The 25,813-nt window shown below is 41.6% G+C and overlaps 1 protein-coding gene across 2 annotated transcripts in view; it reads right to left on the bottom strand.

Annotated features, from left to right (window-relative positions):
* Window positions 1-17,638, bottom strand: part of AHCTF1 (AT-hook containing transcription factor 1) — an 80,496-nt gene extending 62,858 nt beyond the window's left edge. The window contains exons 1-3 of one of the 2 annotated variants that reach the window (XM_042452340.1): window positions 17,286-17,638; window positions 3,278-3,404; window positions 1,017-1,270 (exon numbers count right to left, since the gene is read on the bottom strand). In XM_042452340.1, coding sequence (XP_042308274.1) covers window positions 1,017-1,270; window positions 3,278-3,398 — 375 coding nt within the window. In that variant the 5' untranslated portion in view covers window positions 3,399-3,404; window positions 17,286-17,638. The remainder of the gene's footprint in view (window positions 1-1,016; window positions 1,271-3,277; window positions 3,405-17,285) is intronic. The other variant, XM_042452330.1, reaches the window with a different exon arrangement.
* Between the last annotated feature and the right edge of the window lie 8,175 nt (window positions 17,639-25,813).

The raw sequence follows: 25,813 nt of genomic DNA, 5'->3' as shown, positions 1-25,813 counted from the left end.
GTTTTTTTTAATTTCTTTATTGTTTTAATTGATTTTTATTTGTTCATTGCCTTGGGAGCCCTTGTAGGTTGGGAGATAATTAATGTCAGCATTTTTTGTCTCCCTTTTCCTTCAAAGCACCTGCCTCCTCTTATTTAGTTTCAGCCACAACCATTAACGTGCCCTCATTCATTAAATTGAATTTCTGGATTCAACAGTATTTCAGTTGGTTTATATTGCAACCCATTTGGCTAACTTCATCAATACCTATTAATCAAGATGGGAGGCCATCCACATTGGCATGGGTTAGGAGAACAAGACCCCAGCGAATGTGGAAAATTTATGAATAAGGCAAGCCCTGTACTCCTCCTCCTCCTCCGATGCCTAGGACAGCTGCAGCCACTGTCCCAGGCATGAGGAGGGGCCATGGGATCCCGTGTGTAAGTCCCACCCACCTCCTCCTCCCATGCATGGGACAGCTCTAGCTAGCTGTCCCAGGCATGGGAGGAGGGGCCAGGGGAACCTGCATGCGAGCCCTGCCCACCTCCTCCAATGCTTAGGACAGCTTTGGTCAACTGTCCCAGGCATCGGAGGAGGAAGGGGTTCACGCACAGGCTCTCCTGGCCCCTCCTATCGTGAATAACCAAATTTGTGCATGCCAAGTCCACAAATGTGAAGAGCTAACTGTACCTGGAGGGATAAAGCTTCACCCCAGGTTACACCACTGTATAAAATCAGAGGTGGGGATCAGGCAACCCTCCAGATGATGTCAATTGCAACTCACAGCATTCTCCACCCTTGGCTACAGTAGAAAGGGCTGCTGAGACCTGTAATCCAATGGCATCCAGAGGATCTCATGATTTCTACCTCTCTACCAATTCCTATTATAACAAGATCTGAATTTCAAATATAAAAGTAATTTTTGAAATGAAGGAGAGAATGTAAGTCATTGTAAACAGCAACAATGGAACAGAAACAGTATCTAAAATATACAGAGCAAAAGGTTTGCTTTTTACATTTAAAATTCATATACATACCCTTCCAGGAAGAACTACTGCTTTAACCACTCTTGATATTCCAAGATCATACAAACACAACACACTTCCTTCTGTTTCTTCCAAGCCAACAAGCAATCCAGTTCTTTTCTGCCAAGAAAACTCTTTCACTGCAAGGATAGTAGGAGGCTGCTCAGTCACCCCACTAAAATGATACGCAGAGAGCCGTTCTCCAGTGACTGCATTTACTACTTCAAGTTGAGGTCCACATGCTAGACAAGCCAGTCCACTTCGTCCTGCAAGAAAAAAGGAGAAATGCATGAAATTAAGGGAAATGTGGCTGAGTCTGAACATGGAATTCATTAAGACAGAATACCAGAGGGAAGCAGGTAAAGGAGATCAGTAAAAGAAAGGACGAGTTTCCCTTCAGACACATTTTATCTATTCAGAACCCTAGTCTCCAGAGTATACCCCACAGCAATCTCAGTGCCATCAATAAACATACACAAAAGTAATTTATACATAGACATTATCTGCCTGTTACTATAAAACTAATACCGTATTTTCTGGTGTATAAGACGACCCCCAACTTTTCCAGTTAAAATACAGAGTTTGGGATATACTCACCGTATAAGACTACCTCTCTTCCAACGCACACCAAGTAAATTTTTTAAAAAACATCAGATTTGATTTCAATATGGTAATTTTAATTCAAATACTTATGACATGCAGGTACTTAGCAGGAAACCTTGTTGTATACAAAGCCTGCTTGGATTGGTCAGCTCTCCCTGCCTGCCCAGCCCTCCCTGTCTCCAAGACTATCAGAGCGGTAGCTGCTTTCATACGGTCGTCGCATATGGTGGGGATGTGGCCGCAGCCGTTTTTGAGCTCCCCCCACCATATGCGGCGGCTCAGTTTCAGCACCTGCCCTATAAGATGACACCCGGCGTATAAGACGACCCCCGACTTTTGAGAAGATTTTCCTGGGTTAAAAAGTAGTCTTATATGCCAGAAAATACAGTACTTAAATCTGTATTTAAAGAGTTAATTGATTCCTGAATAATCACCAGAAATTGTTAGGCCTATTTGTTCATTGCTACTCCTTGTGAGGCACCTTCAAATTGCTGCAGCTCTCCACACAAAAATGATAAAAGCTTCTATTGTGGCTATTCAGCCAAATGAAAGGAACATTTACCAGCACGAGGCTTCCTAGTTCCAGGACGAAATCCAATGGAACTAAGAGGGGTCCCATATGGCCCTTTCCTCTATTGACCACATGTGATTCACAGGATGCTTGATTTTAACTCTAGGCAATGGAAGGAGCTAACAAGAACTTTCTAATGGAAGGAAATTCCAAAGAAACAGCTGTCAGAACTCTGTGCATCTCACAACGTAAACAAACCTAAATATCTTGACTCCCTGTGAAGGGAAATATCCCCAAAGGTAAAGGATGGAGGCTACAAACAACTCACAAATTAAGAATTAGTACATTATTGGGTTAGAAATTAAATCAATGTAGACTGGGTGAGACCAAAACTGGAGTGATTTGCTTTCTTTTGATCGCGCCAGTCAATAGGTGGATAATCACATTCTGAATTACTTAAGCTTCCAATAATCAACAGAAAATCAGAACTTACTATGTTGTACTAGTCCACTGAGAAGTTACTGTTACATAAATTAGAGAGGAAGAATACAGCAAATTGATTTGCTCAAGATGGTACAAAAGTGCTCAAGCTATTAATGTCACCTGTTAATCTGATGATGTGACGTCTTCAAATCATATAGTGGGCTCTCCACTCTGGTGGGGCTGGCATGGACTGATTACTTGTGGATTGCCACAACCCATATTATTTAATGGCAACATGTGCACATGGATGCACTAATATATCAACGTGCATTTTGCCACCACCGAATAATATTGGGCATGGCTATCCACAGGAGGCCCTGGCACCCAACATCTGCAGTTGGGAATGATCCATTGTATATTTCTTACAGGAGGACTGTGACCTTGTTCCAAGTAGGAAATATAATCTTCCCTAGAACCGACAATCACCAGTGCTTCCATTCTAATCTAAATTAGCTTCATTTTCCATGTAGATGTGCCTGCTGCAGTATGAAGCTTAGATCTTGCTCCTAGATCTATAGATGACCAGTTGTCCACAAACTGCACTACTGATCAAAAGGAATTGCTCCTCACATGGATCCAATAATGTAATCTGCTTTTATTTGCTTTCTGAGAAAATTTGGTAATGCATTCAAATATTACAACAGTTATAATTGGTACAAAAAGAAGTCTCATTTACCTCCAGTGAATTTCCCATGAAGCACACAGCCTATTGTTAGCTCATCTTCTCCAAGTGCCTGTACAGTAACTTCTGGAAACTGCAGCAGACTGCTGGTTACGTGAGCTGTTAGGTCTCGCATGCTTCACTGTAGACAAACAATAGGAAGTTTATTCAGCAAGCTGTCAGTATCAGTAAATTATTACAACTATTACAATAGCCATGGGCTAAGGCTGTTGTACTGTGTGCTAGGAAAACCCACATTCTACAGACAAAATAAATTCATGTTTGCTTATTCTGCATAACATTCTTCTTCAGCAATCCACATTTGTAACATACCTGAAATTTTCCAGAAAAGTCTGGAGAAAGCAAAGGGAATTAATGGTAGATAAAGAACACTGTAGGAATAAAGGGCAGTAGCTAGGGAGTTGCAAAGGGCTATGAAGTGTTACTGATATCCGCCTCAGATTCTTTGATGTCAAACATATATTTCCCTCAGATTTTCAAGCCTTGTTCTATGGTTATAGGTTAAAAGCTTATTTCTAATTACTACTAGTCACTACTGACTTCTGATGAAGAGAAAAGCCAACTGTTAACAGGATGGCGTAGAACAGCCTTTTCTAACTTGGTGAGACCCAGATGGGTTGAACTTACCAAACCTACCTTCTGAAGGAGGATAGGCCCTTCTGCTTTTAACAGTCCATTCCATTTTAGATTATGTTATTGATGTAACTATTTTAACTGTTGAATTATTATTATTTCTAATGGTGGGAAAGGGCTTAATTATAACTTTTTACTGTGTTTTTGTACTTTTATTTATTTATTTATGTGGTTGTCCTGTCTCAATCTGTAGGGAGAGGTGACAAATATAAATTATTATTATTTGTAGGGACGGCTGCCTTATATCAAAAATATGCATACACAAGATCAACATGATCTCCCCAGCCTTAACAACTAATACCAACTATCTCCATTCACAACTGGACCAACATTTAAAAACATTAACATATGGGTTTGTGGCTGTACAGTATATATTTTCCTTTCATACAGTGCGTCCTTTGTTTATGCGGGGGATCCGTTCCGGACTCCCCCATGTAAAACAAATAACATGTATGCTCGAGCCCCATTTAAATGAATGGGGCTTGTGCACAGGGCGGGGCGCGCGCCCCCCATTCATCCCTATGGGACGTGCCGTCCCTTCCTCCCTATGCGGCTTTCAGCATGCCCACATGACACAGGCACACTGTACTACAAACAAAACCTCCCACGGTCTTATCGAAGGTTCTAATATAGGTTAAGAAAGAACATGTGCCCATATCAGGTTGACTATTTTGATATGGGCACAAGATCTTTCTTAACCTACATTAGGACCTTTGATAAAACCATGAGAGGTTTTGTGTGTAGTATGTGTTTTTGAGCACATTCTGAAGGCAGTCCCATATAGAACACATTGCAGTAATTGAAACAGAGTATAAGTAAACATTTACCACTGTGACCAGATCAGACATTTCTTCAACAGTGCAAATGTGTTCCTGGCCACTAAACAAATGTGGACCTCCAGCCACAGAAACACACTGAAGAGTTCACCCAAATATTGGAACTGTGTCCTTAGGAGAAATATAACCCCACCCAGCACAGTGTGGATTCCTATTCCCTGATTTACCTTTCAACTGTTCAGGAGCACATATCTTACCTAAATTAAGGTTTAATTTATGCAATTTCATCCAGTCCACTATTGATGCCCGACACTATCTTAGAACAGAAACAGATTGCTTGCAGTCAAGTCGAAAGGAGAGTTGAGTGCCATCAGAACCCCCAAATCCTGGCAACTCTTCCAATAGTTTCACATATTTGTTTATTTTGAGAAGGAAGTATTTAAAAGATTTACAGTTGAACCAGAAGTGCCATTTCCCCCCTTTTGTTAAATTCTGACATGTATGCTCTATGTTTGTTATTTGTTATTATTTGGAAGCAAGGTGTATATAGAACTACAATCTTAGCAATTACTAGCAGCTCATAAAAAACTTTATTGGAGATTAGTTCCACTGCAGGACTCTTGCATTTAACATTTAGTTCAATTACTCAAGTGTGAAGAACTATGGACTCAGGAATATAAATATTCTGAGAAGCTGCATTGTTCACTTTTGATACCAACAGTTTTCTATACTGTATAAGAATTTTTAAAAAGAATATTTAGATGCATATGCTTAACTGTTTCTAACTACAGTATTCTCATTTGGTTCTGAAGACCACATATGCACAAAGAGTTGCAGGACAAACGTCTATCTGCTGATAGGTGTCTTAGGTGATACCTATAGGGCAGCTACTTCATTCCGCTGCATGAAAGCAGGATCCATCATCATCTTCATCATTTACATAGTAAACAACAATAAACTGTAACACTAATATAACAAATAGTGTGCATTTGGATGTAAACTGGTGAACACCAAATCAAGTTTTGTTTTGTTTTCCTTTTCAAACGACGTAAGATAGTTATGAGTCAATTGATATTCCATTGTCCCATCTGGGATTTTATTCAGTACATCCTTCCAGAGTACAACCTGCTGTGGGGGAGGGAGGTTTACAAGTAGCATAGAATTCTTTACATAATCAATAAGAGACCATTTCTCATTAAATTGTGTGCAACTGCCTTGTTCAGTCAATCACATGGTGTTATCAATGAGCTTTTCCATTACGCACAAATGCCAAAACCTATCCCACCAATTTTCTCCAGTAAGGTTCCCCATTTTCCAGTTTCTGGCAACTACAAGTCTAGCAATAGCAAGCAGAAAAAAGTAATGATTTCTTTTATGTTTCAGTGATTTGTTTTCTGCTAGGAACGTGGAGAGCAAAAATAGTTGGGTGTACATCACAGCATGGCAGTGAAGTAGTTCTTTTGTGCCATCAGCATGAATTCTTTTAAAATGGCTGCCTCCCCATGGCGACTGTAGTCAGAGTGCAGCAGGTCTCAAGCAGATACGTAAATTGCAAAGATGGATTTTAGTAGCTCTTTTTCTGTGTTTTAAGTAATGTTTCTTTTTTCTCTTCCATTCTCCTTGGTGAGGATCAGCAATGAAAAGTTCCTTTCTGTTTTGTATTCCACTTCATGAGGCTCAGCAGTAGGAAAGTTCTTTCTTATTTCCTCTTCCAAATCTTCAAGAACTTGGATATCTATAACCATGAGAAATTCCAGCAGCTGAGACTGAGGAGAGGCCATCATATTGGTTTTGCCTGTTGTTATTATTAATTTAAAGGGAAATCCCCAACAATATTTGATACCTTCTTCATGCAGTAGTGTGGTCAGAGAGCTGAAAATCCATCCCTTTCTGAGGTTTTCCAGTGACAAATCTTGAAGTATTTGAATGGTAGTGCCATTATACTTGAAGTTTAGAGTGGCAATGAGCTTGGTGAGAGTTAAGGCTTTGGGGGGATAATGAGAAAAAAGGATGAGAATATCTCTGTGTGGTTTGTTGGCTAATTGTGGGGGGGAGTATGGCTCTATAAACACATTCAGTATCAGTCCTGCAGGATCAATTCAGGCCATTCCTTGTTTATTCACATTGTTATGAAGCTCACTGAATTCCCTGCTCTATGTTCTCCTTGGATCTATAAAGGCAGATGTTTACCATTTCCCTCTACTTTCAAGGTCCTCCATCTTATTAATCAGGGAAGTGTTCACCTCTTCCAGATGCTCCTCCTTAATTTGTGACAATCAGTCTTTTTTAATGCTTCGGTTGCGGTGTCTTCTATGTAGTTTATTCTTCGCATCAGAGTTGTCAGTTTGGCATCTACTGGTATTAAGCTGCTGATCAATCTTTCTGGAAGTATTTTATGAGGTTTTCCTGCAAGTCTGGAAACTAGAGGTTGGCCATTAGCAGAGGACAATTTCCCCCTCCCTTTTCCAACTTGCCAGCTTGCTTGATTCAGGGTTATCCACTCCTTGGTATGCATTAATTTTAGGTCCTTTGTTGTAGGATAAAAATCTGTGATGGACTGGTCTGCTGTCCTTTTAGTGCCTAGCACCAAGAGGCAGTTTTATCTAACTAAGCTTTTAGATTTATACAGTCCAATGTTCGGGATATTAAAGAGGCTTTATACCACCCAGTTTCTAAGTGTCCACCATGACCAGTGGTTGGCCATGTCCCTTCAAGGCAAGATCCTTTATCCTAAAACATCACTAGCAAATTGAGGGTATGCTAGAATGTTCAAATAAAAGAAAAGTAGATGTATCAAAGGTCATTAACTTTGTTCATATATTTGCTTATAACACCAGGATTTGATCAGCCCAACCCAACCACTGTCACTCAGCTTAGAAGGCACTATCATCCAGGTAAACAAAGTGTACCACACAAGAGGTTGCAGTAGAGCAGGTGTGTACAATGTAATTTACATCTCTGTCAAGTGGTTTGCCAAAGGCTTGACAATGAAGTAACTTTTCAGCTCTATGTAGTAACTGAGGTATGTGGACAATGCAGGTGGTTTCATGCCTTAATGCAACTCATTTTATATCTAGTTCTTCTGTAGCTTTGTTTTATTGTTCATTTTTAAATATTTAAGATGTCGTAGCGTCCTCATCAAATACCCACTTGGAATATGTTTTGTCATTTTCTTCAAATGCTAATCAAGTTTTAAAAGCTACAGGACATTTCTCAAGTTGTTGGTAGATTTCATTTGGTTCGGTAGATAATAATTTGTAGCATAAGCAATTGAGCAAGGTATGCAAAATGTGCAATGTCTTTATGGGGAAATTAAATACTGGCAGGGCCAGGGATACATCTGGTCCATGAGGAAAATTTCTTTGTATTGCAAATGAAGATGACCACATTCTGCAGATGAATACAAATTCCATCCACCAACACAGTGGAGTATTTTCTTCAGCAAAAACTGGAGGAATATGTCTGGGTACATTCAATGATAGAGTAGGCTTTGTTCTGTTTTGTTAAAATAATCTGTTAAAATAATCTGCAATTCTAGTGTTCCTTTCAAACCTAGTTTAAGACTGCAGGCTTTCCCACTCTACCAGCTTCAAGTGAATTACATAAACATGCCACGTTATGCAAGTATTTATGCACAGGTGCACAACAAGTCCAATGTGCTCTGTTGCAAACTGAAGAGGCTGTGAATAGTTCTATTGAGCTAACCATGACTGATGGCTCTGTACAATGTCCTCAAATGGCATATGCCTCTACCAGATTAAGACACGGGGTTTAAGTCCTCAATTTTCTACCATTAACGTTAAGGGGACCTTTGTTATCAGCTTCAGCTAATGCCAAAAATCAATCCAGTAAGATCTCCTTTCAGCCTAACCATTACCCCACTCCCCAAATCAAGAGACTTTTGCTAGTGCTCTCTTTCTAGTTAGCATCTAGATGTAAATAACTCTTTAGCCATTAAAATCAAGGGTTGTTCATCAATTAAACAAAAACGATAGATCAAAATTATTTTCAGTGTGCCATAAATAAGTCATGATGTCTATAAATCAAAATGGTTAACACTTTAGTAATAAAATAATTGGACAGGAAAATCACTGCAGTATGATTTTTAAACAGCTTGCCATATATTTATCTAACTAAGGTTGCCACTTGGGAAAACATTATCATACAAGGCTGCCACATGCTGAGTGCTTGTTGAACAATAAAAGTAGTTTTTGTAACTAAAGGTTCATGTGCTAGATAGGAAAAGTGCTAACATATCTTGAAACCAACTCAGGGAACATCACAATGTACTGAAAGAATATTGCTTACTAAACTGTCAGACTATGTCAATGTTTTGTGCCACAGTATGGAAAAACTAGTGAGCCTTTAGTATACCCTAGGGTTTAGTTCCAGGCCCCCCCCCCCTTTTTTTTTAATATCAAAATCCATGAATGTCCATATCGCATTAAAAACCATGGCATAGTACAATGATTTCCATTATATAAAATGGCAAAATTAAGGTTTGCTTTTTTGGGAGCGCTTGAATACGTGGATAAAAAAATCTGTGAATACAGATGTCTGACTGTACTTACTAAATTTTAATATCCAGTGGAACCCTCACTACCAACAGTACAAGCAAGTATCAAACACTTCAAAGGAACAAGACCTGCAAATCATTTTAGGATTATGGACTTGTTCATACAATTAATGAAAAATGGCAAAAATAATCTTCTTCCTTTTACATTTAACACTCCCATTACTGCAAATTGAGAATGTGCACTCTGAAGGTACACTCTGAATCACACTCTCTCTTTGCTTTAAGTGCCATGAAGTATTTGTTCATGCTCTCTATATTTATGATTCAATCAGACGAAGGGTTATATAAAAAGTCTCTCTATCAACACATCAGCCATAAACTAAGCCTGTATGCATGCATGCAAATGTTTGTTGTTGTTGTTGTGTGCCTTCAAGTCATTTCCAACTTATGTCAACCCTAATTTACCAAGCCTGAAATCTTAGAAATACATGACAGTAAGGCCCAATTAACACAGCATTTAAATACAAAAAATACAAGTTGGGCTCTGCAACATTAAGCTGCCACAATGTCAATACTCAGAGCTGGAAACATTCTAATCAGAGTGAAAGTATGCTGGCATCCCCCCACACCATCCCAAACAAACTCCAAATTTTACAAGTACTCTACACAATTAGAAGGGCACCACCTATTTAGGCTAGCAAATCATTAATATGCAGCCCGCATAACAACAACAAATTTATTTATATTTTTCTGCCTCTCTATGGATTGAAGCAGGATCACAGCATAAAAACATACACATTACAACATATTCAGTAAAATCACAATATCACTACTATTACTAAAAGTTAGCTTGCTGTCTATTTCCATCTTATCATGGTTGGGTGGGGTTCTTTCAGGGTCGTCAGAACAGGTCAGGTGGGTAGGCCCAGAAGAGATCTGTCTTAAATGCCCTCTTGAAAGCTTCTGAGGTGGCAATAAGACGGATCTCTTCCGGTAGATTGTTCCACAATTTGGGGGCTGCAATCAGAAATGTCTCGTGGGAAGTTGTTGTTAGTCTTGCTTTTGGGTAGTCAAATTCTTCCCTGATATTCTGAGAGTGCGAGGTGGATTCTGTAGGTAGAGGCATTTCCTCAAGTAACTTGGGCCCAAGCTATGTTGGGCTTTAAAGGTAATAACCAACACTTTGTATTGCACTCGGAAGCTGATTGGCAGCCAATGTAAAGATTTTAAGACTGGTGTAATATGGTCCGATCTAGGTGATCCTGTGACCAATCTGGCTGCTGCATTCTGGATCAATTGAAGCTTCCAAACTTGGTACAAAGGTAGCCCCATGTAGAGCACATTATAGAAATCTAAGCATAACTTTCTGTCATTATGGTACTACTATCTAATTTCCTTTACAATAGAGACAGATAATATCCAATATCCAGAAAATCGTAACAGAGGCAATGGAGCTAGCTGCTTTCCTATGCATTGATACACTTTCCTTCATAAAGCAGTTTAACTGGCAGACCATAAGACATGAAGATGTACTGATGACCCTGTTAAGATCAGACTTCTGTTTCTCTGTAACACATGTTTTGCATTCACTGTAATTCCAATCACATCATGCAGTAGAACCAATTCATTTTCTCTCATGAACAAAGATATATGAATGACCATGTTACAGGCTTCAAGATCACACCCCAGTTCAATGAAATCCCTCCACTTTCAATCACTACTGCCAAACCCAGAGATTGTTGATACTGAACATATAACACTTTTAAAAAAAGTTTGGAGCAGAGGTGGGGAACTATGGCCCTTCAGGTGTTTTTGAACTTGCTGTTGTTGCTGTGTGCCTTCAAGTCATTCCAACTTATGGCAACCCTAAGGTGAACCTATCAAGGAGTTTTCTTCAGAGGAGGTTTTCCATTGCCATCCTCCAATGCTGACAGAGTGTGACTTGCCCAAGGTCACCCAGTGGGTTAACATGGCTGAGTCAGGATTTTATTATTATTATTATTATTATTAACCTTTATTTATGAAGCGAAGCAGAGGGCCAGGAAGTAGGGGCCTATGGCCACTCCAGCCCTATTCAGGCCAGGACTGCGGCAGTCACATGGCCCACTCCCTAAGCAGGCCACTGCCTGCAGTCCCAAGTCATGCTCTCTCCGTAAAAAAAACTAATTTAAAACACCCAAATGCAATCTTTTATTTAGAAAACCAGGAAATCATCATTCAGGAAAGCAGTTCTGGGGTTCTCTTCCACTAGATTATTCTAATTCACTATAAAAGTCATAAGCAGATGTCCAAAATGAAGGCTGAAAAACAAACGCAGGTTTGGAAAAGTTCAAGTTGGGAGGCCATGTTATTCAGCCCATATTAAAGTGATTCACCAATTTACCCAGCTCATGAGTTGCCTATGCATTATAACACTGCAACTATTACTGGGATTGTAGAAGCTGTGCACATAACTTATACATCTTGCTCTTCTTTCCCATTAAAGAGAACATTTGATTACAACATATAAAAAGTTGTTTCAGCTCATTAGGATCTACTCTGAAATATACTATGGCCCTTGTGGTCTCTTCCAACTCTATAATTCTACTAAACCTTTGATATATGTTTGCCAAATAGTCTAAGATCATATTGCCTTTCATCTAAATGTTTTAAAGATAACAAAAAATAAGCTTTTCAACTAGATACAAACCATAGACGAGCAGATAAAAGCAGCATAACAAACACAACAAAAAATTAAGAAGCTCAGCAAAACAGATAGCTTGTTGCCTAGTACTTGTTTATTTAATGATTCAGAAGTATTGATTCCATTGGACAGCAGATATTGAAATAAGTACACTAGCCTTCTTACAAGTCTTACTGTAACATACTTTATGTGGGACTGCCTTTATAAATTGTTCAGAAGCTTCAGTGGGTTCAAAATGCGATGGTCAGTTAGAGGGAGCATGCAACTTCCTTATTGAAATTACCAGTTTGTTTCCAAGAAACAATTAAAAGTGCTGGTTATGACCTATAAGGTGCTATACAACTGGGCTCCTGACTATATGAAAGACTGTATCTCCCCATACAAACCTGCAAGAAGTCTAAGATCTTCAGAGGAAGCCTTCTCTTGGTCTCACCACCATCACAGGCTCATTTGGTGAGAGCATGAGAGAGAGAGAGGGAGAGAGAGAGAAGGGGGCACCTTCTCAGTGACTGCTCCCACCCTCTGCAACTCCCTTCCATGGGAGGCTAGGTTGTCCCTCTCCCTGCTTTCCTTTTGCCAGCAGGCAACGACATTTTTATTCAAACAGGCTTTTAATATATAATCTTTAAATTGGGAGAAAGGCAGCATATAAATGAAATTAAAAAAAATAAGAGTCCTTTTTTTGCCCATGAAAATTCAGAATTATTGCTTGACTCATGATCAAACAGTTTTCAGCTTCTGTATCAACTAGAATAGTGACAACCAAAGACAGCAAAGGAAGAAATTAAGACTCAACAGGCTTAAAGTTTTAAAATGTTTTTATACGCCAGCTATTCCACAGTCTGCTAGAATATGCATGCCTTTAAAAACTCAAAAGTACTAGAATCTGTCATGATTTTATGATAATATTAAATACAGTGGTGCCTCGGGTTACGAAATTAATTCGTTCCGCGGCTAATTTCGTAACCCGAAAAACCTTCGTAACCCGAATTGCCATAGGCGCTAATGGGGAAAAAAGCCGCGGCTCTGCCGCGGCTCCATTTAAAACAGCGCCAGAGTTTTTTCGTAACCCGAAAAAACTTTCGTAACCCGAAACAATAAATCCCTATGGGATTTTTTCGTATCCCGAAAAATTCGTAACCTGGGTATTTCGTATCCCGAGGTACCACTGTAGTAAGCTCACCACTCAGATCTTCAGAGAATTTTATCGAACTCTGATCACATGGATCAGGGCATATTGGAAGCTTTGTTGTTGTGTGCCTTCAAGTCATTTCTGACTTATGGCAACCTAGGGCAAACCTATTATAGGGTTTTCTCTGCAATATCTGTTCAGAAGGATTTGCCTTTTACTTCCTATATGGCTGAGTGAGTGTGACTTGCCCAAGGTGGGTTTTCATGGCCAAGCAGGGATCTGAATCCTGGTCTCCCAAGTGTCCTAGTCCACTCAAACTACTACACCATACTGCCTCTCTTCGTTGGTAGCTATATTTCCTTTAGAAAAGAAAAGTCATTTTAGAGCACTGTTTCCCAAACCCACTCACACACACAAGCAAGTGAAATTTCTTCCTTAACAACTACCCTGAAAGACACAAACAAAATGCTACAATTGTACTCACATTTATCTGGAAGCAAGTCCCAATGTGCTCAGCAGGATATATTTCTGTGCAGACCTCTATGGGATTGCACAGTTAATCCCATTTAAAAGATTATAATGCTGCTTCCTATTTAACACTTTCCCCAAGTGCTTGAAGAACTCCACATTCATGATCCCATAAGACCAACAAACCTGCATACTAGAAGCAAACATTATCCCTTATTACAGAAGGAGGCTTAGAAACTGAGATATGCACACACTTAGCTCCCAGATGCTCCATCCTCACACCAATCCTGGTCTTTCCTTCTCAACCTCATGTAGCTCAACATTCCCTTAATTAATTAAGTGACCATGATTGTTTCTTGACTTGGGCGTATATGATTAGCTGGAAAGATACAAGCAAGGATATTAAACCAAGCTTTGACCTTGATTTAAGATTTTTATTTATTCCAATCCTGACAATAAGCTTCCTACTTTAAACACAATGCCTGAAGTGTGGAGAGACAGTACTCTGAGAAAGCAAAAGAAAGCCACACAGATCTTGGTAAAGTGAAATGTGTGTGGGTGAATGGACCAGATAATCAACTCATGAATGAGGTAAAATTTGAACCAGCCATTTCTTGCATCACAGTTGCAGATATGCAACTGAAATGTTATCCAGATCTACACAAACTACAGATAGCCAAAACTTATTTTCAAACACATTATCTCCACAAAAGGAGCCTCATACAAACAAAAAGGCAACAATAACAACATACAAGGGGAGGAGGTCAAGGCTCCAGCAGTCTTCTCACTAAAGTGGGCCCTCAATATCCTTTGCGGTTTGGTTCCCCCATGGATACCAAAATCTGTGGATGCTCATGTCCCATTATATATAATGTCTAGTAAAATGGTGCCTCTTATACAAAATGGCAGAATCAAGGTTTGCTTTTGGACTTCCTTTAGAATGTTTTGAAGTCATGGATGTTTGAATTGATGGATGCAGGATCCACGGATGAGGAGGGTGCGACTGTACTGTGCTAGCTTCTACCTGAAAAATATTTTGGGTCACTGACTGGGGGTTAAACCCAAGAGAGTCCACAAGTGAGTCAAAGCCCATCTATAACACCCAGACTGTATCGCATCATCATGGTCTGCAGGTAACAGACTACACCATTAATGGCATCTTTCCATGATGTATGTGTGTGCGCCTTTAAGGTCCAAAACACACTGCAGAAATAATCCACTTTGAGATCACTTTACCTGCCCTGGGAACTGTGGTTTTGTGAGACATTTAGCCTTCTCTGTCAGAGAGCTCTGGTGCCACAATACACAATTCCCAGGATTCCCTAGCACTGAACCAGGGCTGTTAGTGGTCTCAAACTGGATTATTTCTGCGGCATGTTTTGGACTTAACTCTCCTGCCCATTTACAACAACCAATGAATTTAATGTTTTTTTAAAAGACAAATAATATTCTGAGATGCTTTTTCCACTTTTCCTTCTTATGAAATATAGCCTACAGCATCTTGTATTCAAGTATCTTTACGGTATTCTAGCCCCTTTCCATGATGTTTAGTGAATCTCACTTCCAATTGATGTCCATGAGATTTATTCCCAAATACAGTATATAGGACTAGGCTTAAGTATCTGGACTAAGATTTTGGAGAGCAGGGTTCAAATTGTGGCTCAACCATGAAAACCTGACCTAGTGACCTTGACAAGTCACATTCTCTCAACCTCAGGGGAAGACAATGGCAAACCTCCTCTGAACAAATCTTGCCAGGAAAACTCCATGATAGGCTTCAGGGTGGCCACAAGTCAGAAATGACCTGAAGGCACACAGCACACAATACATGTCAGGAAGTGGACTTAGGCCTAGGAAAACTCATGTTGCCAACTACTTTCTTCCAATTACTGTAGTCTTAAAGGTGCTACAAGATCTCTCCACATACAGATTCTAACACAGTTGTATTGTTGATTTCTACACAGAATGCAGGCTACAATGGCCAGTACCGACCCTTTCTTTGAAGCAATCCCCCCTCACTTTCAACAATGAAAGCCCTGCTTCCCAGAGGGCCAGGCGGCCCAACCAGGGGCTTGAATCCATGCCTCTGACAGACCTATGTACACTGGCCTCTCAAAAATGGCTGTTTCCCCAACATCTTCTCTGTTTACCACGATAACCATCATGTATTCTCTGTGCACTGGACAAAAAGGGAGGGAAGGAGCTCAATTACAATGTATTCCCCCCTCCCAAGATGGTGACCAACAGGGAACCCCAAGTCCCACTCTCCGCTTCAGTGGGCAAAAGGAGGCTGGCAGGAACAAGGGGCATAAGACACCCCTTTGCAGGGAGACCTGGACACCCTCCTTTCCTAGGACACATCCTACACTTAAAACTCCTGTCCAGGAGGAATCTCAAAATGTCCTTCCTTTTGAGCCTGACTAAGAAGCATGGGTTTTATATTTCTATGAGTGTCACTTTTATTTGGTCAGGCCCTACATGTTTTCTGGAATGTCCTCCATTTTGTGTCCCTTTGTCCTCCTTTGCAGGTTAGGGCTTCTGGTCGCCCTGTCCCTTCCTTACTGCCTGACCCCTAACACAATTGCAGTCTCCAGCTTGCTAAGACCATGCTGCCCTTGTCGTCTTCCTTCCTTCCCTCCCTCAGAAGCCAGGCTTTCCCTGCTGTGATGCTGCTGCTGGGGCTTAGAGACATGGCCCTGCTTCACCAGGATATGTCCCACATTTCCGCCTTCTGTCTAGGAGGGATTCCAAAGCGTCCTCCGTTTCGAACATCACTAGGAAGCCCACTGTCCACAGGGTGACCAGACTCAGTCCTCCATTTCCAGGACATGCCCTCCCTTTCAACCTTCTGTCCAGGTGGGATTGCAAAATCCTTTTCAGCATGACTAAGAAGCATGGATTTATACTTCTATGAGCATTTTCAGCTTTTAAATGGGGTTAGGTGTTCCATGTTTTCTGAACGCCCTCCATTTTGTGGCCCCTTGTCCTCCTTTGAGGCAAGAAGGCCACCCTGCCTCCTTCTGTCCAGGAGGGATTCCGAAATGCCCTCCATGTCAAGCGTGACTAAGAAGCATGGACTTAGATTGCTTGGTCCTCTTTCCCCAGGACATGCCCTCCTCCTGCCCAAGAGGGATCCCCAAACGCCCTCCCAAGAGGCGTGCATTTATATCCCAATGAGCATTTCCGGCTTTTTACTGGCCAGGTCCTCCATGTCCTCCGGGCAGCGAGGAGGACACAGGGCCACCCCCGATATCAGTATTCTCGGCTTTTCTTGGGCCAGGTCTTGCATGTGTCCCCCATTTTGCAGCCCCTTGCCCTCCTTTGCAACGAGGAGGACCCCGGCCACCCTGACACGAGTACTCTGGGCTTTCTTTTGTAAGCCAGGTCCTCCTGTGGCCATCCTGATAGAAGCACTTTCAGCTTCCTTTGGGTCAACGAGGCCCTCTGTGTCCTTTGGAGCGCCCTCCATTTTGCGGCTCCTTGTCCTCCTTCGCAGGGAAGAGAAGGAGGAGGAGGGCCTCTGCCCCCGCCCCTTTTATCGGCCTAAGAAACGGGGGGAGGCCTCACAAACACACCCAGAAGGTGCCCACAGCATTGTGCCAGAGCAAGCGGAGCCGGAGGGAAAGGCCGCCCGGGGGCCCATGTGGGGCGCTTACATAAGCAGCAGCAGCAGCAGCAGCTGCGGCGCCTCCCTCTTGCCTCCCTTCCTTCCCTCAGGCAGGGAAGGCCTGGCGCAAACCGGGCCTAGCATTCGGTAGGCGCCGCCGTCGTCGTCGTGGTGGAAGTCCCATTACCTGCTCCTGAGGCGGCTGTCACCGCTCACGACGCTCGGCTTCGGCCTCAGAGGCGCGACATGGCTTCCGCTGCGGCGGCTGAGGAAAAGCGTGCGGGCGGGCGCGCGAAGGCCTCCCCGACCGCGCTGCTGGGTCCTTGGCTCTGTATCTGCGCAGCAGCCACCGTCTTCCTCTTCCTCCTCCTCCTCCTCCTTCTTCTCTGTCTCCTCTCCCGCCCACTCGGGCTCACTCACACTCACCGGCGTGAGGGAGGGAGGAGCAGGTCTCGCGAGAACTAAGCACGGCCCTCGCGGGGTTTTTTCAAATCCTCCGCACAGAACCTTTCTCTTCTTCTTGGCCTGATCGGGAATACCCGGATGGAGATGGCGTGACACTACATATCCCAGCATGCCTTGCTTTTCGAACGCCGACGTTCCAGTTCCAAGGCGGTTGGGATTTTAAAGGCGTTCCATTTTTTTAAAAGCAGAGGGCGGGGCTCGCGTTGCGCCAACGGCCGTCGCGCGCCGCAACTAATCCAGTTGGAGAGTTGCTTGAAATGCCCTGGCTCAAGGAATCCTGGGAATTGTGCTTTTGTGACATAATATAGCTCTGGTGCCACAATACACCAGGAGGACTGACTTCCCGTTAGACAGGCTCAGGAGTGGAACTGGACAGAGCTTGCTTAATATATTTATCTGAAGAAATAGTAATAATAAAAACTATTTAAAAAACCATAAAAACGCTCCCCAATTCCTGGCCTCAGTGTGTGTGTGTGTGTGGCTGTGTGGCAGAAATAATCCGGTTTGACACCAGTTGAACTGCCATGACTCAATGCTAGGGAATTCTGGGAATAGTGGTTTGTTGGCAGAGAAGAGTAAATGTCTCACAGAACTACAGTTTCCCAGAATTCCATAGCGTTGGGTAAAAGCAGTTGAAGGGGGTGTCAAACCAGCGTAACCAGGTGTCCTAGCCACAAAGGAGGACGAGGCACTGCAAAACAATTTAGGATATTCCACAGAACTGAAGGCCACTACCAAATAAAAGCTAAAGACGCTAAAGTAAATATAAATTCATGCTTCTAAGTCATGCTCAAAATGGAGGATGTTTTGGAATCCTTCCAGGGCAGAAATGGAGGATACGTTCTGGAAAAGGAAGACATCTGGTCATGGTCAACCTTTGTCAAACTGGATTGAGAAATCAAAGGCTTTCGTGGCCAACATCCATAGTTTTTTGTGGGTTTTTTGGGCAATGTGGCCGTGTTCTAGAAGAGTTTATTCCTGCCGTTTTACCAGCATTCTGGTGAAACGTCAGGAATAAACTCTTCTAGAACATGGCCACATTGCTCGAAAAACCCACAAAAAAACTATCAAACTGGATTATTTCTGTAGTGCGCATGTGTCCAGGGTGACCAGCTGTTGTCCTTTCCCAAGGCATGCCCTACATTTCAGCCTTTGGTCCAGGAGGCATTCCAAAACGTTCTCCATTTTGAGCATGACTAAGAAGCATTCATTTATGTTTCTGTGAGCACTTTTTGCTTTTATTAGGCCATGTGGTCCCCATGGGTCATGCTTCAGCCTGTTTGCGCATAGCCAGGACTTTGTGGCCAGCCTACTCTGACTCTGAGTAGCAGATGCACGAATACTTTCCTAAAAGATTATAATCAGTGTCGTCCCTGTTTTCACAACTTTCTTGAGTCTGTGGCCGATAAAAGGTCCAGCAAACATATGTTCCCTATTTCAGGATGCTGGAGACACATGAAAATGACCAAGTCCTAGCTGTACTTTATATTAAACACATAAATTGCCCATTACAGGCCTTTTGTTTTTCTTTTTAAATTGTCCACAGGAGTGGACCAGCTGCCTCCCTCAAAATCACCTCAGCATCCCATGCAGTATTTTGCATAGAAGGACAAAGGTGGCTGCTATCGGGGGCCAACTGAGGCAAATGTGGCGGTTCATGAGGAGAAAAATCCCAAAGTTAGGAAATACTTTTTTGGAGACTAGCCGTATATTATAAAAAGTTTGGAGTTCACTATTGGTGAAATGTAATTAGTTGGTCTAAACACACAACCACAAAATTAACATATGAATAAGGATTTATTTTTGTCTCCCATGACATAGGACTTTATCACACAGGGGGAAATCAGAGTGTTTAAACTGTCATTATCCTGGGAAAGTCACACAATTGCAGGGAGATTTTGACACACATTGCGATCGAAGAGGACTTATCCCAGCAATAATGAAGTAATAACCAGCAACAAATCATTCATGAATCATGGGGGAAATCCCCGTGAATGATTTGTTGCTGGATATTACCTGGTAATTGCCAGGATAAGTCCTCTTTAATTGCAATGTTGTGTGAAAACCTTCAGCGCAAATCGCACAACTTTCATGGGATAATGACAGTTTAAACCCCCGCTTTTCCACGATTTTCCACACATGATAAACTCCATAAATATATGTGTGTTTGCTCATAAGTTATGGTGGGGAAAACCTACATAGGCAGATATGTTTCACCATTGTCTGATCAAGAAAGGATCCCATAGATTTGTAATATTTCCACTGTGGAGATATATCGGTGGCATTAATTGTGTGTGTGGCCTTGTGTGCCCCCCCCCCCCCCACATGTCACAGTACACTTTCTTGATACAATGCTGGCTTCCTGACAACAGTCATAACCTTTAGGCTTTTCACTGAAACAAAGAGCACTTATTACACAGTCCACAGAAGAACAGAAAAAGCTGCCTTTGCATTCTCTGTATAAAGCAAATTTGACAGTTATGAATCCATTATTCGGGAGCTTTTTGTCCTAGTCAGTGTTTTCAATTACAGTCTTCTAGGGGAGCTAATAAACTATGTTATGTAACCTATTAGAAATTAAATACATACCATAATTTACTACCTCAGGCAATGATTATGTCAATTTAAATTTAATGCAGGCCTTACTGTAAAATAAGGTCTGTGCCAGCTTTCATTTTAACAAATCTCTCCCTGCCTTTCCATCTTATTCTTTGGCATATCTACCATATACACTTGACTATAAGTTGACTTCATGTATAAGTCGAGGGCAGGTTTTGGGGGCAAAATTACGGACTTTGATATGACCCTTTGATAAGTTAAGGGTAAAACGTATGGACATGCAACAAAGGATCTAAATGATGAAACAAAGGAAAACAATGCCAAAGAACTACAAAATTATGGCAGGCATAACTGTTTTGGCTCACACTAAATGCTGGCTGGAAGAGAGAGTAGAAGGAGGTCAGTGCTTCCAGGACAGACTGCACTCTTGCCTTTCACCAGAGAATTGTTCCCTTTTTAATAAGAGTTATAGTATTTACATTCACCGGTGGATAAGTCGACCTAGGTTTTTGGGGTCAATTTTTTGACTAAAATTTCTAGACTTATACATGAGTACGTATATACGTAACTTTTTCTAGGTATTGTTTGTCCTAGTGTTATGTGACTAGATAGAAAAGCAAAAGATGCACAAATGCTATAATCTTGTTGACATTGTTCATAAATTAAAAGGGTTTGGTATTATACAAGCAACATTCCTCCACAGATCTCATATTGTAAAGACTTCTGGTACAAACCATACCATATCTGAGTGCACTAAAGTTACTCTTTGGGACTTTAGCATGCACAGTGCTTTTAAGATTGATTGTTGGTGTTGTTATTATTTTTATTAGTAAACTACTACCACATAAAATGGCAGATTAGAAATGACAAACACCAAAAAATATTAAGTCTTCCTAGACCTTTACTCTATACCTAGACCTTGTGGGCTATGCCTTGTATTTCAGATTTACAAGTTATTTTTAGAGTATAAAATAGTATTATGTTTGCCCCTCCTCTCTTGATTTCAAGGGTTCAGTGCCTGGTTGCCAGTGTTGATTCCTTTGGAAAGATATGTGGTCTAGGAGTCCTATGGTGATCTTATTTGTTTGTTTGTTTGTTTATGGTATTTATACCCCACCCTTCAGCCCTATACTAAGATGTGATAAGAGGCAAGTGTGTGAGCATACATGCACAAATCCCACATGTGGATTCACACACAGCTGCTGGTTGCTCCCTATCTGCCACTCATTGCTGCATGTAGAATTGCTGCCAAAATCTGTAGTGTGATTTTTCTTTCCTTCGCAGAGGTCTAATGACATTGTTCTTAACTGGCAAGGAGGCATGCTCTTTTGCTCAAATATCTCTTATTGTTCAAAGGAGTCTCTGGACTCATTCAGATGTCATTTTTTTTTAGCATCACAGTGCAAATTATCTCACTCATGCATTCTGGTTTGTTATTCACACTATTGAACCACATTGATGTGCATCTCTGCAAGTTCCATTGCTCACACATGCAAGAATTCAAATAAAGATGGAATTGACGATACAAATACATTTGGAACATGTTCAAGGCATGCAGGGTTTTATCCTGGGTCTGTTCAAGTCTATTTGCATCAGTTATTCACACTACCAACAATGTGGATCTTTAAAAATAAAACCTCAGGGAGAAACCCGATATCGATTATCCCAAATTACATGGGGTTTTTTAACAGCCGCCCTCCCCGAAACCAAATCGGGTGCATTCGGGATGTGTGTGAACAATGGAGATTCAGCCCAGATTCATCCTGGATTATTTTTACAGTGTGAATAACCCTGCAATCTATTCCAAGTCTAGCTTTCCTCAACCTGATGGCCTCAGAGGTGCTGTACTACAGCTGTCCGCATTCTGCTGCCAGCATCACCATTTCTCTATTGCAACCTTCTGTGATATACTGTATTGCATGCTATTTCAGGTTGACCTCCAGTCTTCTAAAGCAACTTTTCAGGAGGCCTGAAAGGTTGGATGGGGTGGCAGCTGATGGATGCCACATCTTGTGCAAATCGAAAAGATTTTTGTTTGCATAAACTGCCTTTGAATAACACTATTGTTATTTCAGGTCCTTCTTATGTTCATAGACCAGTTTACATCAGGATTTGAAATCTGCAATGGTGGGTTTTTTTTGTTTTTGTTTTTTTGTAAGGTCAAGGCTAGCTTTGAAGGAATGTTTGCCTGGAAATGGTATTGACTTAGAAATGCCAAGTACTGCTGGTAACAAAAAAAAGGGAGGTAGCGTTTGAAAAAGTGTAGCTAATTTTATAAATTACTTTATAAATCAAATAGTCTTTACCAATGCAGTGCCCTCCAAAGATATTGGTCTACAGCTCCCATCATCCCCAACCAGCAAGGATGATGACCTGTTCAGTTCATATAAAATATGTTATAGTTATTGTTATTGTGTGCCTTCAAGTCATTTGGAAAGTCTGAAAGAACATGAAGGATGTCAGAAGAACTATTTGGAGAATGAGTTTATACTCATCACTGTTGTTGTTGCTATTGTGTGCCTTCAAGTTGTTTCCGATTAGCGTGATCCTAAGGCGACCTTATAATGGGGTTTTCTTAAGTTTCTTCAGAGGACTTTTGCCATTGTAATAGTCTGAAGCTGAGAGAGTGTGACTTGTCTACAATCACCTAGTGACTGGCTGAGCCAAGATTCAGACCTTGGTCTCCAGAGTTGTAGTCCAAAACTCAAACCACTATGCCATGCTGGCTCCCATAAAATATAAACTGCCTTATAAAGGGGCACAGCCTTTCTGAATTCAAGTCTTCACAGAATTGCCAATTTGCATGACCCCATCATATGTGTCTTGGTTCCTTTTCTTGGCAGCCATTCAACCATAATGATCAATAATATACGTCCTTTGCAATGTGTAATCAATGCCTGTATGTTTTGTTTCAAAGCGCTGCTCACTTGTTTATTAAATGTTCAGTCGTTGATAAATGATTACTGACATCAAAATCAAAGTAATTACAGGCTTAATGAGCCAGAAACTGCATAATGGGAATTCTACTGTTCTCCAGTAGAGTAGGAATAATTTAATAGAAATTGAAAAGGGCCTTGCAAAATCTAGAAAAAACAGAAACCTAATTGGTGGCAGAGCTAGCTGCCTGGGGAAAGTGAGTGGAGCCACTGAAAGGAGAGCCGAGTATTTATTTTCAAGGAGGTGTTTTATTTCTTCATGAGATGTGTAGTTATGCATAACTACATGTGGAATGTATTGCTACCAGGCATGGCGATGGTCAAAACCACTGCTGTTTCTTGTAAGGGTTAGGCAAATGTATGGAAGATGGACCTATCCATGAATGTTAGACTAAATCAACTAATCAAGCCCCGTCTGAAGAAACTTCCCAAGAAAACCTCATGATGGGTTCGCCTTAGGGTCGCCATAAGTCAGAGCACACAGCAACAACAGTGATGGGCATAAAGTCATTCTCCAGATAATTCTTCTGTCATACTTTGTATTCTTGGGCTGAGCACTGTGGGAAACTGAACACTGAACTAGATGGGTCTGTTGCAGCAGAAGTCTTCTTAGAGGTTACAGTGATGGAGTAGCATTTGGAAGATCTGGGTTCAAATTCTCATTCAGCAATAAAAACTCACTGGACTGCTTTTGGGTAGTCACACTCAGCCTGACCTATCTCACAGGGTTACTATCAGAACAGGGTACTGAGGAAGAGTCATGTACCCTGCCTTGAACACATGGGAGAAAAGATGGGATATGAATGTAAGTTTAAAAATGTAACTAATAAATATTGATATTTTGTTCCTCTGCTGATGTTGGTTCTGATGTCAACAATAATTTCCCTCTTTTTCTTGTTATGTAGTATTGAAACCTATGTAGTATAATAAATGATGTTTTAGTCTTGGAAAATGCAAATACAGGAATACAATTTCTGCTTTGTCATGAAAGGGCAGTAAGCAAACTATCCTCCTAAATCTCTTTTAATTAAAAAAAAATTGCCAAGGGGTACAGCAGCCTTGCAAGGTCTTGTCATGAGGCTCACTCACTTCCAATAGTTGTCCACCTCGGTACAGAGGTTGAAGGATTTGGGAGATCAGGCTTCCAATGCCCCGCAGCCATGAAGCTAAAGGAAAACCAGCTGGTGGAAGCATGGGATACAAGTGTAAGAAAGTTATATAACAACACACTAGTCAAGAATTTGGGTCAAATCACTGAAATGTTTTTCAGATTACTGTATATCTAAGTCTCTCACATTGGTGGAGCACATTGCTGGAGAGGCATTTTGTAACTCTGCAATAAGAGCCAGAATACCTTGGGAATGCTTTGCATCCATAGGACTCCAAGAGTCCTATAGCTGGCAGGGTAATCTGAAATGCTTCTGATTGCGTTCTGAATTTACAGCTCAGTGGCCCATTGGAATACCAGCACTGTGCAAATGACTCCATACATTTGTGTCTGCACAGAATTACAAGTATGGGCAGGTTGGGGTTTTTCCCCCTGTTGCTTCTGAAGTTTTCAAACTTCCTTCACCTCTTCTCATTCCAGTACCCTTTTGAGTGACATTGACTTAATTATACCTGAGAATTCAGTTAATTTGTTTGTTGAGTGTACATACCTCTCTTGTGAGGTATGCTTTTAGCAGTGTGGAAAGGATTATTGACAGGATAGATGCCTCTCTTATATTCAAAATGTTTTACGCACACACCCAGTAAAATTTTAAAACAAAGTTGAAAACAAGTATATACCCCTATTCAGATGCATGAAACACCTTTATACAGAGTGGTTAAGTTATAACCCAACATCTACCTTGGCCACATCTACAAATTCCAAGAACAGTTGGCCCTCAATGTTAGCAAGGGTTAGTGATCTAAGAACCCCGTGAAAGTAGAAATACCATAAATATTATATGCCCCCTCACGCCAAGCATGAATGCTACAGACTCTGCTGCTGCAAAAATCTCCATCTCATTGCCAGGCCACCTGCACCACACCTCTGTCTCCAGTCCCCAAGCATTCCCCCCTCAGCCTCCTAAATGAGAACGCTGCTGCAGAAATTTCCTTCAGTGTCACTGTCCTTTTCTCAAGAAGAAAGATGGCAACACTAAAGGAGTTGCAGCAATGGGCCAGCAACAGTGGCTGCTGCTGCTTCTCCTCCTCCTCCTCCTCCTCTTGTATCCTGCCTCTCTCCCAATATAAGGACTCAATGCTCCTAAACTGCAAATCCTACGATTCCATAGAGCCAGCTACAGCAGTAAAAGAGGAATGATAGTGTTATAACAGTGTAGTGTGGTATTGTGTCCTTTCCCACCAACATAGTGCATGCAGTCCACCACTGAGGTGGCATCTGCCCTCTGCTCACCTGCCTGCTTCCTCACCAATCTGCTTGCTTTGCCTCTTGCAGGCTTGCTTGCTCTGTTTGCCTCCCTCAGCCTGTGCATTGCTTCGGCAGTCCCGCCACCATCACCCCTGTTGGCTGGGTGCATCTCCTCCCCTGGTGTATCTGCCCTCTAAGGCCCCCACCAAATGATGTTAAGCAGAGGCCAACTAGAGTGAGGGGGTGGGGAGCAGGGAAGAAGGCACAGGGGCGCTAGATGTTGCTACTTCTGCATCATCTACTTCCCCTCTATCCGCACCAGCCCTGGCTCTAGCTGAACTCAGCTTAATATCGTTGTGGAGAGGAGCAAGGATTAAGGTGAAAGGATGCTGGATGTTG

This window comes from Sceloporus undulatus, chromosome 1 (genome assembly GCF_019175285.1).
Source record: "Sceloporus undulatus isolate JIND9_A2432 ecotype Alabama chromosome 1, SceUnd_v1.1, whole genome shotgun sequence".
Classification (NCBI taxonomy): Eukaryota; Metazoa; Chordata; class Lepidosauria; order Squamata; family Phrynosomatidae; genus Sceloporus; species Sceloporus undulatus.
Note: the sequence above shows the minus strand (reverse complement) of the source record. Positions and strands in the feature narration are given on the sequence as shown.